Raw genomic sequence first — 18,092 nt, forward strand, 5'->3', positions numbered from 1 at the left:
CATCCAGCCCCGCTGGTGTGGGATTAAAACAGGAGCACTAGCAGCAGGGTTGAGCATGAGTGGCTGTCTGCACGTTAAAACACAAAAATATTGTTAAGGCGTTTTCATCACTTCCAAATGTTTTGCAGAATGGGATTGCCTGATCTGTCGGTTACTTGCAGAAGAGTTGTCCTTTTCCTCATCTAACCAGCACGGGTGGGTGTGTAACGCTGTGCTGCTGTCCTCTGTTCGCACAGGGAAGGAGCTGGATCGTGAAGCGGAGTTACGAAGACTTCAGAGTTCTCGATAAACATCTTCACCTGTGTATTTACGACCGGCGTTTCTCCCAGCTCTCAGAGCTACCCCGCTCCGATGCCCTGAAGGACAGTCCAGAAGTAAGTTACCAGCTCTGCAGGCGTTCAAAGCTCGGTCCCCAGCAAGGGGATGGCAGATATTTTCGAGTATGGACACAGTGGTTTTAATGTGGCCCGAGTTAGATTTGGAAATTAATTAGAAGTAATATAACCAGTGTGTGTTTTCTACGCTTTGATTTCCGTGGTTTAAAGGGAAATGGCCTGCGAGTTCGTACGAATTACTGTGCCTCTAAATGTGGGGTGATTGTGAAGAGAATCAGGAAGGAGGCTGCACCGTTAGTACCTTAGATAAGAATTTTGGTATGCCTTTGGAAATTTTTTCGGTGATGCAGATATTTGCTGACTTAACATTATCAATTTAACGTTCCTGGGAAATCGTGCTGTTCTGGGACTACAGCACTGCAAGAGTAATACCCCTTGGAATGCTAGATTGTATTTATAAACTGAAAATTACTGAAGTTGGCTTTTATGAGCATTGACATTAGTGTAATATTTAAATTGTATTTAAAAATCTTAGAGAGTGCTTTTTCCTACGTGAGTAAGAGGTATTTTTCATTTCTTGTCTTACCACCTTCGCTCGGAAAACGATGAGTCTTTGCTGTTGATAACTCGGGGATTTGTTCATGCCCAAAATAATTTTCTGGGAAGTAGCAGGTGCATCTTGACTGCATCATTTAGAAAGACGAGGACGGGGAGACAATGCAATGTGTGGCCACAGAAGGTTATTTGAGCCAGCAGAGCATGACAAAACAGCCTCTGTTAGGCCTCAGTCTGTCTGTGGGAAGAGCGTGCATCACAGCCACAGACAGCGCCCATTGCTGCGTTACACAGGTCACTGCTCTTGGGGACCTCTGCTTGTGTGTTTGCCCCCTGCCATCAAGCACAAGTACGAAAAAATCCTGACACGCTGTGTTGGAAGGCTAATGTTGCCTGCCCACAAGATGTGTAGCTGAAAAGGGAGATCAGAAAATTGAAGCCGTTCCAAGCATTCAAAGCAGAATCTATCCAGGATGTATAAATCAGAGTCCGTGCTCTCAGTGCCAACCGGGTGAGGATTGATTGCTTTCGAGCTACACACAATGGCTGAAATCAGTACCCCACTGAAGTCTACAGGGCTTTCGCCATTGGATATGGGAGACTGATAATGCTTTTCCATTGCTCGTCAGAGAATGTGATTTATTAGTTGCTTTGATTTCATGCAGGTTATTTCTGAAGAGGATTTGAGGTTATTAGTCTCTTAAATTCAACAGAAGAAGCAATATTCAGGATAATAAATTCCTGCATTCATTTTTTGAAATTATATTTTAAGCATTCCTATCTCTTAAATCTTCATTTGTTCAGCTGATCAAATACATTTAATATGTACCTTATATCACGAGGCTGAAGATCTGCATTGTGTCCGTAAGCACAGAAGACGCAAAGATGTTGAACAGCTCTAGTGCTCTGTGGAATGGAATTCTGCAGCTGTGTGTGTATCGTGCTGTATTTTTATTTTGAATTGACCACATTTGAACAGATGTTTGGGGAAAACTGTTTTAAACAGTCTTACAAACTCTGGGCTACAGTATTGCTTTATAACACCGTCGGTGAAGCTGAGGAAAGACCTTACCAGCGTCTCTTTTATGAAAGCAAGTTTATTGTTACATAAGGGACATTGCTAAGTGTATTTTTAAAACGCTCTTCTTCTATTTGAAATATTACTCTCACCAAGGGGTCAGTCTGAGTTGCCACATTCTTAAGGGTTTGCAAGTGGGTGGAAATGGCAGTCAGTGTTTTTTTTTTGTTGGTTTTTTTTTTTTTGCTAAATGGTTCTCAGATGTGTTTGATGACCATAATACAAATGATTTTTTTGTGTATGAAATTCACAATGAGAGGAGGGCTTTAGATTTAAAGTATCCTGACAGGGGAAATTACTAAAAACCTACTATCTTTAAAAAATTACATTATTACTTTCACAGGGAGCTGCTCCTTTAGATACTTTTTTCTGTGCAATCATTGCGACACACCATGTATAGCTTGCTCCTCTCCAAATGACAGATCTCTTTGCAAAAGGGAATATGTTTCTGTAACACTTGCCTGTGCCGGGGGATAACTTCTGGTAGTTCTGAAGAGGTCTGTCAAAGCTAAAGTGTGTGAACAGAAAACCTGTATGCGTGTTTCTTTTCTCTTCCAGCTTGTCAGCCAAATGCTGATGTCTTATCTGGCCCGTCTCTCGGCCATCGCAGGCAACAAGATAAACTGCGGGCCTGCTCTCACATGGATGGAGGTATAGTATGAAGTTCTTTGTTTCGTGACCTTAATGAGCAGAGCAAGGCACAGATGTGCTCTTCTACCTTTCCGGAGAGGTATAATCCTTCCAGATCTATTGGTGTCACTGAAAAACTGTCCTAAAAGCTTGATTTCCTTGCTATAGGCATGTAGGTGGCCACAAGAAAGGTATAGTACAAACTGAATCGGATCCCGTGTTACAGGAATGCAGGAGCTATTTTTGCCTTCTGCTTGGATTTTGTCTCTCAAAGACATGTCATTCTTCTGATATCACAAAGTAGCATAAAGTGGCAGTTCTAGTGCAGCAGGGATTAGGCCAGCAGACCACCTAGGCAAGTACAGCCCATGGCTGGAGTCCCCAGGTGACAGGCTGCAGGAAGCGAACGCATTCTTAGCTCTTTTTTTGGCAAGACAATAGTGCAAGCGCACTAAACGTAAAACTGTTGGAGCTAAGTTATGCTGTTTGTCTGTCCTCTTCCTGCTCTCCCCCCTCCCCCTGCCCCCTGTAATAGCTGCAGAAACAATAAATATTATCTGCTCCTGTTTGCCGTCGCTGTTGGCTGAACCGCTCAACAGAGCCTGCTTTGTGCTTGCAGTGGCACGGTTTGTGTATTGTGCAGTGCAGCTGTAGCTTTGGTTTCTCTGTTAATGGTCTTCTACCATCTGAAACAATAGACCTTCTCGGGCAAAGAGCGCAGGAAAGAATGGGGCTAAATGATCAAGGCCACCTGTCTGTGTCAGCGATGCCATTGCTGATTAGTCTGGGAGGAGATGTGTGTGTCTCTGCATTGCCTGGTGATGCTGCTGCACACCAGGAGCACAAACAACTAGACTTGCAGTTCATTTTCATAAATGCTTGTGATAAAGACTGAGTGCATTTCCTGCAGGTTTCCCTGCTGATATGCTCCTCACCCTTGGGATGAGACAAGTCCTGGAAACCTCAGAATGAAGGGAGAAAGGAAGTTAGAGAGAAAAATGAAACTATTGTCTTTACAGCAACACAGTGAAGTACAGACTGCAGGAAGTCTACTTTACATACTGCACTTGCTGCAATGCCATTTGAATTCTCTAGAATAACCTTTTCAATTAACTGAGATCCTTGCAAAATTTTACAGGGGCACCAAAATCTAGAAATTTTGAAAGCAGGCCAATGGTTGCAGCAAAGGGGCGCAGCCATGTTTTCTTAAAATAAAAAGAAATATAAAGGTGGGAGAAAGCTGAAAGTGCCACAAGTTTCCAGTTTGGCAGCATTTCCCCCTTACCTCAGCACCTCTCCTTGAACATTAGTTCCACTTTGCAGAGAATTATTGTAGTCGTCTTTGTATTGTTAAATACTTCAGGAAAAACAATACAATTCAGTGATAAAGGGAGGTGCCAACACTCACTATCATGCTGTTGTTTGCATGTAGAGATGTTTAAATACAACATTTTTGCCATTAACTGGATGTCAGGGGACATACGACCTTCTGAAATACGCTTTATGAATTGTTCTTCTTCTTCATTTCTGTGTGTGCTGTGCCCTACAATGTCTCTCCGTGCTGATCTCCTCAGGGGGCCCCCAAGCTGTGCTGTCTCTGTGAATCAGCTTGAAATCTCTGCCATGTATGAGCACCAATAAAATGCCTGCTCACTTGTCCTCAGCTGCCTCACAGTCCCCTGTGCTCTTTGTTTCAGATTGATAACAAGGGGAATCACCTGCTAGTCCATGAGGAGTCATCCATTAATGTTCCTGCTATTGCTGCTGCCCATGTTATTAAGAGATACATTGCTCAGGCAGCAGATGAACTGTCCTTTGAGGTGAGTAATTAAAGAAGCTTACATTCTTTGTTGTCATATACAGGAGAGCGTAACGTGTGTGTGCATCAGGAATACACTCAGGCACCTTCGGAATGTTTTGTGAGGTGAAGCTTAGAAGATTCAGTTAAATATTAGACTTGCACTCGGTTGGCTACAGGGAGGAGTTCAGTCATCTATAAAATACAGCTTTACTTGGCATTAGTGTCTTCTGATTAAACAGATACTGCCAAGTATTCTAGCCTGGTCTCAGAGCAGCAGCAGACCCTGCATAGTTTGTCCTGCACAGTGCATTAAAAGTATGTTAAATCTGTTCAGGAAGACTGTCCACATATGTGTGTTTGTGGACACATGCCAATTTAATTTTTCACTGGCCAGTTCTGTACAACCTGTGTTACTATTAGCAAGTCCATGTCTAAAACCATTTTTAAGAACTTCTGCTCCCATGGAGTGTAAAGAACCAGATTGTCAAAGAATTTAGTACTTAAGGGGCAAGTGATAATCCAAATCTCTTCTGAAAATCTTACTTGATGCAGAGCAGGAGTTGCCGTGAGGCAAAGTTCTTGCAGATCAGGCCCTGGAATCCTTTGGGTGTCTGATTCTCCCTGTCCATTCTATCCAAAAAGCAGCATTTTGTGCTCCGATAGTGTGAGTGGCAATATCAATGGAATGTTTGTAGTTACATAAAGGAAGTGTAAAGGAAAATAGTTAGTGCCCAAAGGTGTTTTTGAGATCACATTCTGAGCATGCAGCACAGGAAGTAAAACTAATAGTGATAGTCTGTTGCTGCCAGGGCTTTGCTCATATTCAAAATCGAGGCAATTATTAGTGTACACCAAAGAAATGAGCTAATCAGAAAGACATATGGGCATGTCATCTTCCAAGTTAAAATGCATGCAGAACAGGGTACAGGCTGTTTGTCAGTCTCTCGGTATTAATAAAAACATTAGGGTGGCAGTCCCTGCTTGTAAATCTTACAACTCAGAGCCAGCAGGCTAAGTTGGCCTTACAACTGTCATGCAGTTGAACAAGTTGTTATGAGGCATAGTAAGCAAGCAGGGAACCCAAGGCACGTGTTTCTTTCCAAGTTTGTGCAGGGAGAAACCTTGGCAGAACAGAAATGGAACGGGTTCAGTAGCTTCACAATGTTGTGTTCTGTTCCCTAACCCACACTACAGTTTTATATTTAAGCTATTGTTAATTTCTAATAAGCAGTTGTGAAAGTAGCTAACTGGTATTTGCTCCTCAGTAGTAAGGAAAATGTCTGGTTTCTCTGCTCATTGTGGTGACAGCATAGTTTCCTTGAAGGGAATTTGCTCTGCTGTTGGTTTGCTGTTCCCTTGAGCAAATCACTTCACCTCCCTGTGTCTCAGCTAGCTCTATCTGAAAAAATGGGGATCTGTTATATTCTTTGTAAAGCACTTTGGGATCCATCATTGTGAAATACCAGGTGAGAGATAGGCATTAGTGTTAACAGCTTTTGCTATACCCAGCTACAGTGTTTGCTTAGGTTCTGCCTTGTCTGCTCTGGCCTGTCTCATTTTCTGGTATACAGGCCACACAGATTCTCACCAAGCTGATTTTAGTACTGATTATACTGATTTTCATTTCAGCTCTTGCAGTATTACATTTTTATGGGTTTTAGTAAAGCTTCAGATAACCTGTTTTGTCTCCCTTAATAATGCTCATTTTGTTAATAATGGTCGTTAATGATGGTTGCAGTAACACCACACCACCTCTCCTCTGTTCATTTTCTAATTAAGAAAAATATGTCTTGGTCAGTTTGTGAACACTAAAGGGAGCCTTTAAGTTTTTGCCATGAACAGAAACAAGCAGATACGTGTCGATGCCTACATATGCGTAATTTAAGGCTTGTAGTAAAAATTAGTTCAGCTACTTGAGAATATTTTCCAAAGTGTTTTATGCTATCCCTGCAAACTTACATGTGCAGTTTAATCACAACACTTCTGTACCCGTTGGCAGAGAGCCTGTGGCTTTTGAGGATTGTTTCCTTATGAACAGCTGTATCCTGTATGTTGTATAATGCAGTAACTCCTCTGCCTCACAGCTCAATTTTGCAAAGGCAGCTCTCTCAAGATTTGCACTGGTGCAATTGCTCACAAGCGTTAGGGTTTTGTGCAGTGCTGCAGAATGCAGTCATTTGAATTGTGCTTGCCGCCCGGCTGCACTGCGAGCTGTGACTGACGTTGCTGTTCTCTTACAGGTGGGAGACATAGTGTCTGTTATTGACATGCCCCCAAAGGAGCTGACCACATGGTGGAGAGGCAAGCATGGATTTCAGGTAGGCACAAGTTTCAGACCTGACAATGCAACTCAAGTAAAGTCAGGATACTCAGCTTAGAACTGCTGTGCCTGTGCAGGATCGCTTATGGATATAAACAGTGAACCTGCATTGGTGTAAGAGGACTTTCCCTTTTGCTCTGGACTTGGGCTAGAGCAGAAGTGTGATCTTCATCTCCTTACCTAACTTTGCGAGGTAGGGATAGCTGGGACCCTTTGATGTTGATCAACAACTGGACTGATGCTAGCGGAAGCTTATACTGCACCCCGTGAGACAGCTGACGTTATGCCGTTCTTTCCACTATCTAACACTAAGTCGGGCAGAACATGGAGGACTCACAGAAAGCCAGTTGGTAAGGCTCTGCCACTGACTTGGACAAGCCACTCAACTGATCTGTGCTTTCATGTCTACATTTATTAGAAAGTTTTAATGTTACCGGTACTGTAAATGTTACAGCAGAGAAATTTACATTGAATTTGCAAAAGATCCTAAACTGACCTTTGACTTAGGTACCAAAACCTTTGAGTTGAAGTGGCACTTTCCTTCCAAAACAGTTGTTATTCTGTCCCTTGGATCTTCTCATTAGGAAATTAAAACAGAAAGTCTTTATTTACATAACAAAGCCCCAAAGCTACTGAAGGGTGGGGTAACTGACTTCCTACCTCCTCACGCTGCAGTGTCGCACCATTTGAGCTCCTTTCAAGCAGGAGGAATTTTCATACTGCTTTTGCTCTCTGTAAGTAGGTGGAATTTTGAGTTTGCTCTGGAGAGGGTCAGAATTGACCAAACACTTGTATGTTTTGGCCTAGAAAGTCTTCTCAAAGTACCTCAGATTTTCCCTGACAGACCTTCCTGTGCCAGATCCAGGGTATGGTTCTGCTGTCATTAATACCAGGGCTGTGTACAGTGCAAGTCCCATCTGAATGGAGTGTTGGTTATATGATTGCATTTCTGTCCGATGAGCCGGAGCATGAGATACAGCTTTTGTTGGCTTTATATCAGGTGTGGGAGTTCTGATAATATCTCGTTTGTAAAATAAGAGCAGCGTGGTCATACGATAAGGGCTCTGAAATTAAGCTGGTTTCTGGTGTTAGCGCACCAGTATTTCTTGAACAGACTTGACTGTTCTTCTAGCTTTGAACTGTGTCTTTGCAGGACTTTTGTTCTAAACTTAGAATCCCTAAAGCTGTACTTTCTGTACTATGAAAAACGAGTACAATGCTTCGGTACTACTTGGAATGATCAGTCTGTGTGCAGCTCTCAAGGGAGTCAGTAAAACCAAACAAAAAGATGTGGTGATGTGTGTGTGAGTGCAGACACTTTGTACAAAGCTGATTGTGTCCCCTGTAGGACACGGGTTCTGTTACTCGGTGCAAGCTCCCTGCTCGCCATCAGGCTGGTTGCAGTTGTGACTAGATGTGAAGAGCACCACTAGTGATTAAAGACACAAGAGGCAAGGGAGCTATTTTGCAGTTTGTCGCTGCCATCTGTCTCGGATCAGAGCAATGCTGTTGTGCTTTCCCAGCATAAAGATTTGTTGATGAGCAAAGCACTCGAAAAGCAGTTGTCTGTATCCGTGCAGTCAGTACCCTGACACAACAGTCCTGAACAGCTGCAGAAATAAGGCGCCGTATTTTTGCTTAACAGAAAATTCGGGGTGGAATAATCCTGCATGTTAGCTTGTAAGCAAGAGCCTTCACAATGCGAATCAGGTCGTGGCCACGGGACTGCAAGACTGAAAATACTGCAGCTATCATGTACTTTTCAGTATTTCGGTATTTGTGTTTGCACAAATGCAGAAAATGAAGTTAGCGTCCTTTAAGAAGGTTCTGCCTGTCAGCTGAGATAGGGTGACAGACCATCTGTACGCTTTTTGCTCCTGCTGACTGCAGAGTAAAGCTGGTTAGCTCAGAGGTGGGGTTCAACAGCTGTATCTCAGTCGACAGGCAGTAATTTCATAAGCTATGCTAACTCAGTTATAACTGCATAAACATATCTCTTCACACAACCATGGATCTGATTTGCAGAGGAGTGCATTTTTCCTCTGAGTCGACAGTTTTTGTCATTTCTTTGAAATGTACTTATCAGAGCTTTTTATTTTCATGAAACACCATCAGCTATCAAGAGATGCAAATTCTAGGGCTGTACAAAGAGGGAGAGGGTTTTTTAACCCCTGTTCCAAGTTTAAGGCCCGTAAGCTGTGAGTGTATACAAAAAGTCCATTTCCTGATGCAATGCGGTTTTTCGATCGCACTAACTACTGCAGCAAAAAGAGAATTTGGAAAAAGGAAATTTTTCTCTGATGTTAATAAACCAGACCTAGAGATGTGTTGCAGTTTAGTATCATCAATTAATACTTAAAAAGTATTAATTATATATTATAGGTGAAGGACGTTGTTCTAGTAATATATGCAAGAACCGATAAAGCTGTGCAACCTTTTCAGTTTGTTATAGGTAAACAATTCTGTTCCCATTTAGGAACAACAGCCTTTGTAAAAGTGATAGCAATCTGCTGAGCTAGTCGTTTTAATTAATAAATCAACGAAGACTGTCTTGCCAGATTGTTGAGATTCTGAGATCAGCTGTCCTGCAGGGAGCAAGGACTTGCTTGTAACATTACACAGTCTGTGAAATCCATAATAGTGCGTTGCTGCCAGTATCCAAATCTTCAGAAAGGGCTTTGAGCCTTCTCTCTTATCTCGAAGCAAATCGTCATTGGCGTAGACACCTGCGCTTCTGGCAGTGGTGTCCCAAGGATGAGATGTAGGACAAGATATACTTGGTGGGTTTCATTTTTTGAAATATCCTTTAATAGTCTGGCCTTTACGGTGGAAGTCTTTCAGGTGATTGCCTGTGCATGGTAAATCCATGCTGCAGGACTGGAAATGCAGGACACCCACCGAGCACGCGGCTCCCTGAGAGTGCAGTGGTCTTCGAGGAGCTGCGGTCCTTCATACAGCAGCTTTCAGATCTGAGTCAGCTCCATCTTGGGATTTTTTCCCTATTTGATGTCATGTATAAAGTTAAGCCGTTGAGCAGTTTTCTCTGATCAAAGAAGTGGATGGTATAAACAAAAAATATATCTCCACTAACTTGATTTGATTGCTTCGTTTGTTCCTTCGCTCTCGGAATGGTAGAATACGCACCTACTTGAAGTGTAATGCCAGCCCTTCTACCACTGATTATTCATATCTGCACAGAATGAGAAGTTTAAGCAAATATACTGAAGTGTGTTCAAGACATCTGGGAGAAAAAAGGGGTTGTTTTCAGAAGGCCAAAAAAATGAAGCAACCGCGCGACTCAGAATGACTGAAGTCAGGAGGGGAATTCAGAAGAAATGCAAATACGGAGGAATCTGTCACGAAGTGTAGCTGGAGGGACAAGGTCTCGAATGAAATGAGGCAACTGGTAGAGATGTTGAGAAAAGGAAGGAGAATTAAAGGAAAAATTGTAAAGAAATTTAGTAAATTGGAAGGAAATTTAATTCTGCACCACTTAAGCATCCTGGCTGCCTCATGCAGGCCTAGGAATCTGAGGGAAAGCAGCTTGATTTTTATGTGCAAGATACCCAAATCCTGCGATAGCAGTCTTTTCTGGAAATCTTTTTAGTGGAAAGCACACATTAACAGTACATGAGTCTGTATGGATAATGTCTGTAAAGTTACCTCACATCTAGAAGCACACATGGGCTGAAGATGATATGAGCGAGATCACAGGCAGCGAGTGGTCACTTCAGGGGCTCTGGGTCCGGCTGTGAGGCCTCCCTTTCCCTCAGAATATTGTAAAGCCAGTCTCAAGTTTTTCTTGCTTTGTTTGGTGTGGTTAATCCCTCCCAGCTCCCTAATCTTCACCTGGAAAGCTTAGATCACAGACGAATTTTCATGTCTGACAAAATATGCCATGTTTCCTTAGTGCCAAATTATTAGCCTGGAGAGATGGATTGCTAGCTACGTCGAATGTCTCATAACTCACAGAGCTGTAATTTGTTGTGGAAAAAACTGTCTTGCTGTGCTCCAGTACAGAACAGTGTTTACAGAAGAGTTTTCCTTAGCCCCATCCCCTGAATGGGCACAACCAGGTGGGGAGAAAAAAAGGAGCTCTTGAAGACCAAATGTTTGTTCATGGGACTTGTCGGGTTGTGGCTTCTTGCTAGGGACGGAGGAAGGCGTTACCACATGGGCCACAATTTGGATTGCAAACCATGCCTTGGTAGGAGCAGAGCAAGGTTACACCTTGTAGAAAAGAATGATTTCTTGACTTTAGGGCATTGACCTGTTTTTGTGTGTTTAAAGCAGCTGTGACTCTGTACGTATTTGCAGAAGTGCATGCATTCCTGCATGCCCCCATCTGTTAAAGCACACAAAGACTTTCCTCTGTGTTATATCAATTAACGAGATGAAGGTCTACAGATGTCCGCCGAAAAGCAAACCTGAGAGGTTGCCGGTATGTTCAACTTGAACGGCAGCTTTGGTTCGTTATGGAAGTCAGCTTGTTCTTTGCCTGCCAGAGCCACCCCCTGGGAATTCATCCTTTGGGTTCTGGGTTGCAGTTGCAGGCGGCTTCCTCCCAATACCTGACCTAATGGCGGCATTGCAAAACGCTTAATCCTGGGCAGAACAAAACAACCCGTTAGGCTTCTTATCGTTTTCTCTGGTTAAAGTAAAATGATTTTTAAGATGTTTTTCCTCAAGCTTTTTTTTTTTTTTTTCAAATGTCCTCAGTGAGTCACTGCTTTCAGGGTAAGATTGTTACCTAGATTACAGCCACCTCCACGTTAACAGCCTCCCAGCCTTCTTTGTTCTCTCCTTCTTTTCCTTCATGCTTTGTCTTTACAATCAGTAACTCTGTGTCAGACAGCTGAATCACTAGGGACAGGCCCTTTTCTGATGCCTTTTGATGTTCTTAATAATTCTGTCTTTTGGGAACAGCTTCATTAATTGCACCGCTGCACAACAGCAAGCTGCACAGCTGCTGGGGGTGGCACAAAGCAATGCACAAGTGTGTGCAGCCGGGGGGGGGCTGGACTTTTTGGGAATCAGCCTCTTACAAGAGCTTGAACTGGTTGTGAAACTGCAGGCCCATCTTTCCAAGCATGTTCCGTGCTGGACCTCACCATGGGATTTAAGACTGAATAGGTTTCCCAGAAAGGGACGCCTTTCGTCTTGGATTGCTCAGGAGTGAGAGAGGCTGTTAGCTGAGACCTTTTTTTTTTTTTTTTTTCCTTGTGCATAATTTTATAATAAATACCATGTACGTGATGGGAACATAGGGTACCAATTAGTAAAAATGGCCTGGGAAAGCAGAGCACATTTTTGTGGCAAGTGTCACTTTGGAAGGACCAGTCCTTAAATTAAGACATGCAAAGGCGAAGTTGGATTTCTGGCTCACGTGCTTTGGTCTGGGAGCTCGGCGCTAGCGGCAGCCATCTGCCTGGAGGATGATATCACCTGCGGAACAGGCGGCGGGCGAGAGCCCGGTGGACATGTCACTAGTGACGTCCCTTCCCAGCCAGATGGCCCCCGCCATTTGCATAGGATGCCAACTGCAGCGACAGATCGGGCAAAACGATGCCTGAACTGATTTGCCGCGACAAAACGTTTCCTCCTCCGCACGCGTCCACTGCGCCGTTCCTGGAGGCACGCAGCAGGAGTTTGCAGGGGCGCTGGGACACGAGCTGGCCTTCCCCTTGGCACCGCCAGCCAGCGAGCACGGCCGGAGTGGACGCGCTTCTCGTCGGGAGCAGCAGGGATTTCTCACACCTCGCTGTCGGGGCGCGTGCGACCTCTGGTTGCAGCGCCGAGCTGCCTGCTAGCTCCGCCGCCCCGGCAGGTGGGGATGCTGACGGGAGGCAGCCTTTGACGGCCTCACCTGGTGTCCTACCTGCAGCTGCAGGGCACCTCGAGCTCTGCGGAGAGCACTCTCACCCGGTGTGGGGGCGCACCAGTTAGAAGAGAAACAGGCTTGGTGGTATCCTCAACTCTGGTAAAGGAGAGCTGAATACCTCGGCCACAAAACTCTTTTAATTCCTTTTATTCGCAGAAAGGATTTCCGTGTAGGACCTTATACGTTATTTATCCATTCTGTGCTATAAAGCAGGTTCCCAAAGAAATACAGGCCTTTGGTACGTAGAGATGCAACGGAATAACTGCTGTAGGTCATTAGTTCACGGATTTATCTTGGCGTTGATTCTTTCAAGAAAATTGTAGGCCTTATCATGTTAGATATAAAGGCTTCTCCTAAATTTTACTCTAATTCTCCTCTGTAGCCAAGGCCAGAGAGCTGGAGGCTGCTTTTCACTGGAGGTTGCCACCAGCACCCTGGTCCGCGGAGGTGCGAAAGGCACGGTGCTGTGAGCTGGCCTGGGGCACATGGATGGGGGAAGACGACCGCACTCGGTATGAGATGAAAGTGGAGAGTGCCAGAAAGCAGAGGGTAGAGTTTGTTAGGTTGTCAGACCTTGAAGTCTCTGACACCGTGCAGAGAATCATCCTTCCCTTCCATTCTGGCTCCTGGAAGGGTTTTTTAATGTGGATTTTTTTTTGTGGCTTAAATGCAAGAAAGGGGATCAAGGGGGAAGGTATGACGGAGAAGAGAAGGACAGAGAGAAAGAGAGAAAGATGGGAGACGTGCTCATGCTCCCATCCAGCAGTGAGGAATGAACGCAATGTGTGGGGGGTGGAGGCTGGATCGAAGCAGGAATTAAATTCTTCCTTGCTCTACCTGCGCAGGGTGCATCTGTTTTATTTCTGCCCCAGCCACTAATATTGTTTCCTGGAAAACAGCACAGTGAAAATTCTGCTCATGGAAGCCAAATAAGCAATAAAAAGATGTTGTTTTAGTGTTAGGTTTTGCTAGCCTGTCACAATTTAAAATTAAAAGAGGAAAAAAAAATTGAAAAAAATTTAACCCATACTGTAGCTGATGTCAAGACCAAAAAGCAATCAGAATGTCTCAAGCAATGTTTCGTTTGCCATTTGTGTTACTGATACATTCTCACTTCTTTGAATTCCCTCCTCACACAGAAAATGATTACTGTTATTTTGACTTTCCCATAAAGCCTGGAGTATCTTCCAGTTTTAGCAGTCTGTGTGGGAAAAAAAAGACACAGCAGCTGTTGCAGGAATGTTCGTATGTTATAGTAGTGTGTGCTCTTCTCCTTCCGTTAAGGTGTGTAGTGATTTTTTAACCTTCAGGTGACCTTGTAGTTATCTAAATGTATATTATCTTTGCTATTATTTTTTGTATGTTACCAAATCCTTTAATCCTGCCTCAAGCACCAACAGTGCCTTGCTACATCTGTTGAGATTAACTCTTGGACTAAAGTCATGTATTTATACAAAATCGTGGAAAACTTTCCGTGGAAGGAAAAGCAGCATCTTTTAAGTGGGTGGGAATGAGGCACAAGTCGTAGGTTATGACCCTGAAGATGATCTCCTAAGGATCTTGCAAGAAAAGTCAGAATAAATATGTCAAAAAATGTAAGCCATCAGAACTGCTACCAGTAAGTTAACGTCAGAGAGTTTGTAAACACTAACAGAAGTAAAAATCCCCTTTCCCTTAACAGTTCATTACAATTATTTGTTCTGAACATGGCAAAGCTGACATGCTGAGAGCAGGTGCCGTGTTTTATTTGGGAAAGGTTTTGAGGTACCTAGAAGCAGTGGCATAACCACTTGGCACCTTGTTTCATTTCCAAAGTCACGGTTAGCATTGTACATTGCATTGGGAAACAGGAAAAACACCGTATTAACAATCAAAGGCAAATATGCTTTTAATTACAGTATGGGATTTGGGGTTGAATTTAGATCCACCAGTTTTCGTTACGATTAATGGAAGGTTGGTGTCCAAACATTTCTTCGCAGGCATAGACTTGTGGGCAATTTGAAAAATGTTCTCAAAGCACTGAGAATGCAAGAAACTAACTCACTGCAGCTACGGAGTGTCCCAGATCTATCATTTCTGTGATGGGACTGGGACTTTCACCAGATGTGTGCTTTTTTCCTAACTTAAAAATTGTCTCCTGCATCTCTTGCATGGAAAATATCCAAAAAAGACTCTTAGCTCTAGCAAAGTATTTAGAAATATATATAATGTATTTTGTTTAAATACCAATACTTGTGTACGTACAATCAGCATGTTTCTCAGCACCAGCAGAGACGCACCCTTGTGCTATGAGCTGCCCGATGAGGGGTGCCTGCGTGTCCTGCTAGCATTCGTGCTGGTTTCCTTGTGTTGATCAGCGTGTTTCTGTCTGTACCCTGCACACAGATCTCCGCCGTGCTGCGTCATCTCCTCGCGAAGCTGGCACGCTCAGGTAGTGAGGGTCGGACTGAAGACTTGCATTGCCTTGGTTTTCGGATGGGCTCGGTCCCCGAGGCACCCGAGCCACAGCGTGATGCTCAGGCCGGTGTCAGGTGCCGACGGCGAGGTCTGGTGCTCCATCGTGCTGCTGCGAAGTGCTGGTCCTGTGCTGTCACAGCCGTCACAAAAAGCATGTTCTGGGTCTTTAACCTCACGTATGATGGATTGCAGTTTGTCCTCTTCCTTGGATAAAACGTTGCCTTGCTGGGCTTTAGAGTGAGGGAAGGAGAAGTGGCCTGAACTTACTGTTAACTCTTGCTCCCGTGGAGGGTTTGGGATGGTTTCTGTCTGGACACACCATGCACGGCACTGCTACTGAGCTGCCTGCGAGTTTGTGGGCCACAACAACGTGGAGTAGGACAGAGTTGTGTTGTATTTTTTTCCTCGAAGACGAAAGGGAATTGTGTCAGATGAATAACTGGGGGAGGAACTCTGCCAGACTCCCAGCGCTGGCTGCCTGGTGGCCCCGACGGATTTCAGCGATGTGCTAACACGACTGGCAGCGCTCCCGGCCCGGTTCGTCTGTTGAGAAGAGCTCGGGGCCCGGCCTCTGGCCCCTTGCCATGCTTCGTTGCAGCACTCGACCAAACCGGGGCTGCTTGAAGCCACTTGATGCTTTCAGCTGTCCGAGTCCCATGCTGACACGGGGCAGGAAATCCTGCTTCTGGCTTGCACGGGGCAACTCGGGGGGTGGCGGTGCTTGAATTCCGTGTCACTGTGCAGAAGCTCCGCAGGGTGAGGAGGTAGGGTCTAAGAGAAAAGGGTCTGGAAAGGTGGACCAAGGGTAAAAGTTGCCAAGGGCGCTGGTCTGGCTTGATTTTCACCTGGGGTGAGAGTGAGAAGGAAGGTGCTGTGAAGTGGAGAGGAGGTTGGGGTGCTGCGAAGTGTGGAGCTGCCTGTGCAAGGGCTCAGCACAAGGTTGGTGCGTGGGTCACGTCTTAGCCTGAATCCTTAAACAGCGAAAGGGAAATAATGTCACTTCTCCCCAGATCTGGAGACCTTTGAACGGCATGTGAATTGCTGCAGGCCTGTCCTGCTTACACGAACCATCGAGATCCTCCCCACACCGGTCCTTAACCCTCGTGCTGACGCAGGCAGCCTCGCGGCATTTCTGAGCTAGAGGTGGTGCAGGAAAAGAAGCTGTGTCGGCCAGGTCGGTGCGGGAACGTTTGAAAGGAACCACTCGGAGCACCTTGCTGTGCAGCAGGCACTCGGAGGCGTCACTGCCAGCGATGCTGGTGGCAGAGAAGGAAACTGCAGTCAGTGGTTGTCAACATTTTTTGGATGGCGCTGCCGTGTGGTCGCCCTGCGTGGGTTGTTGCTTTTGAAGCATCTTCAGATATTTGCTAAGGAGATTCTGGCCTCTGGGGTTTGTTTCTGGAATCTTCTTTCTGTTCAGCTTGATGAGCAGATACGCAGATAAATCATACCGTAACTGTGTGTCTACCAGCTGTTCTCTCCAATCTGTTTTCCGTAACAGATCTGGGGCACTGTTCTCCCTCATCGTTTGCTGCTAGGGAAACTGAGGCGCGGTGGTTGCACTGGCTTGTCCATGTTCAGAAGCAGGGGTGAGACCAGGAGTTCGGGGTCCAGTTAGAGGTTTATTTGCCACATCACACAGTTTCTTCTGAAAACACTTATGTTTATTTCTAGTCAAATTACCATTTTCTTATTTACAGATGAAGAACTCATTTTACTCATTTTACTGTACGTTATTAAACCTGTTCTCAGTTCTGAGATTGAATTCAGTTTAACTAAAACTACATTAAAAATTTTTAACAAGCTCTTTCAACACACTTAATTTGAATGCTTCGGGATTATCAGTCATTAGCCACCTCATCAGATGATGCACACCACAATAAGGCTGGGATACAGTAAAGCACTTTATGCATTTGAAGTGTCTTCTCCCAAATTATGCCTTTTTCTGTAATAGGACCATGCAGATATGCAAATATATTTACCCGTATCAGATTTCAGGTTTCTAACGGAATAAAATGTTAAAGTGCTTGTGAATACAGTACTGTGACAGTGAAAAATGATCGAGCATTGGTGAGATTTGAATACAGATGATTGAGATGCTGTGTGCTGAAGCATCTTGCTCTCTTCATTAAATTTCATGTTATACACATGCAGCCAGGTGCAGGAAACCCAGCTAAAGTCTTTCTCGAGTTCCACTTGAGATTCAGGGGTGTGTAACATACTTGTCCTCTCCCCGCTCCATGCACATGGTTGCAAGTTGACTATCTCTGTCCTGTGCACTAAGCTTAAGAAACAGAACTGTATTTTACAGAACTAATCACTTGGTTTGTAGACTTTTTGGCTGCAACATTTTGAAAAATTACTACTTCTATGCAGGTCATTTTATGTTGGATAATGTTATGGGGTATCAGGCAAGCATATTTCAAGGAAAATGTTATGCGGTTGCTGGTTTAACAGTTCAGATCTTAAAAACGCTGCATTCAATAGTCTGCCTTTCTTTTTTTTCCTTCCTACAGGTTGGATTTTTTCCTAGCGAGTGTGTTGAACTAATTAACGACAAAGTTCCTCAGTCTGTGACCAATTCTGTGCCAAAACCAGGTATGTTTGTTAGATTTTATGGTGCGGTGAAATTAAATGGAGAGGTGGTTTTTTTTTCATGTTCCATGTTTAACACCTCCTTTATACACCACGTTATACTCTATGTGTTGATCATCCTTTATGCGTACCATGTTATTCTCTGTGTGTTGACTGTCCACACGTTACCTCTCTCTGAATAGTCGCCACTGTTAAATGTCTTTCATCAATGGTGTTTTGTAAGCCAGTATCAATGTTCATCTCCTGCATAATTTGAAAGATTTCAGGCATGTAAGAATTTAAGATTCCTTCAGTAATCTGTAACTAGCAATTCCATGCAATATCCCAGTTCGTGGTGTCCAGAGAGTGTTTCATATTAGTGTTTTGTTTTTTTTTTTTTTACAAAGAACACACAGGTGGTCCAAAAATGTTTCTGTTGACTTAGATGGAATAGATAAATT

At 44.2% G+C, this 18,092-nt stretch overlaps 1 protein-coding gene across 7 annotated transcripts in view; it reads left to right on the forward strand.

The window, feature by feature from the left end:
• ARHGAP32 (Rho GTPase activating protein 32) overlaps positions 1 to 18,092 on the forward strand; it is a 259,764-nt gene that overhangs the window by 177,033 nt on the left and 64,639 nt on the right. For all 7 annotated transcript variants that reach the window (XM_083808087.1, XM_083808088.1, XM_083808089.1 and 4 more), the window contains 5 exons: positions 237 to 374; positions 2,527 to 2,619; positions 4,296 to 4,418; positions 6,640 to 6,717; positions 17,574 to 17,655. In XM_083808087.1, coding sequence (XP_083664213.1) covers positions 237 to 374; positions 2,527 to 2,619; positions 4,296 to 4,418; positions 6,640 to 6,717; positions 17,574 to 17,655 — 514 coding nt within the window. The remainder of the gene's footprint in view (positions 1 to 236; positions 375 to 2,526; positions 2,620 to 4,295; positions 4,419 to 6,639; positions 6,718 to 17,573; positions 17,656 to 18,092) is intronic.

This window comes from Anser anser, assembly GCF_964211835.1.
Source record: "Anser anser genome assembly, chromosome: 22".
NCBI classification, from domain to species: domain Eukaryota; kingdom Metazoa; phylum Chordata; class Aves; order Anseriformes; family Anatidae; genus Anser; species Anser anser.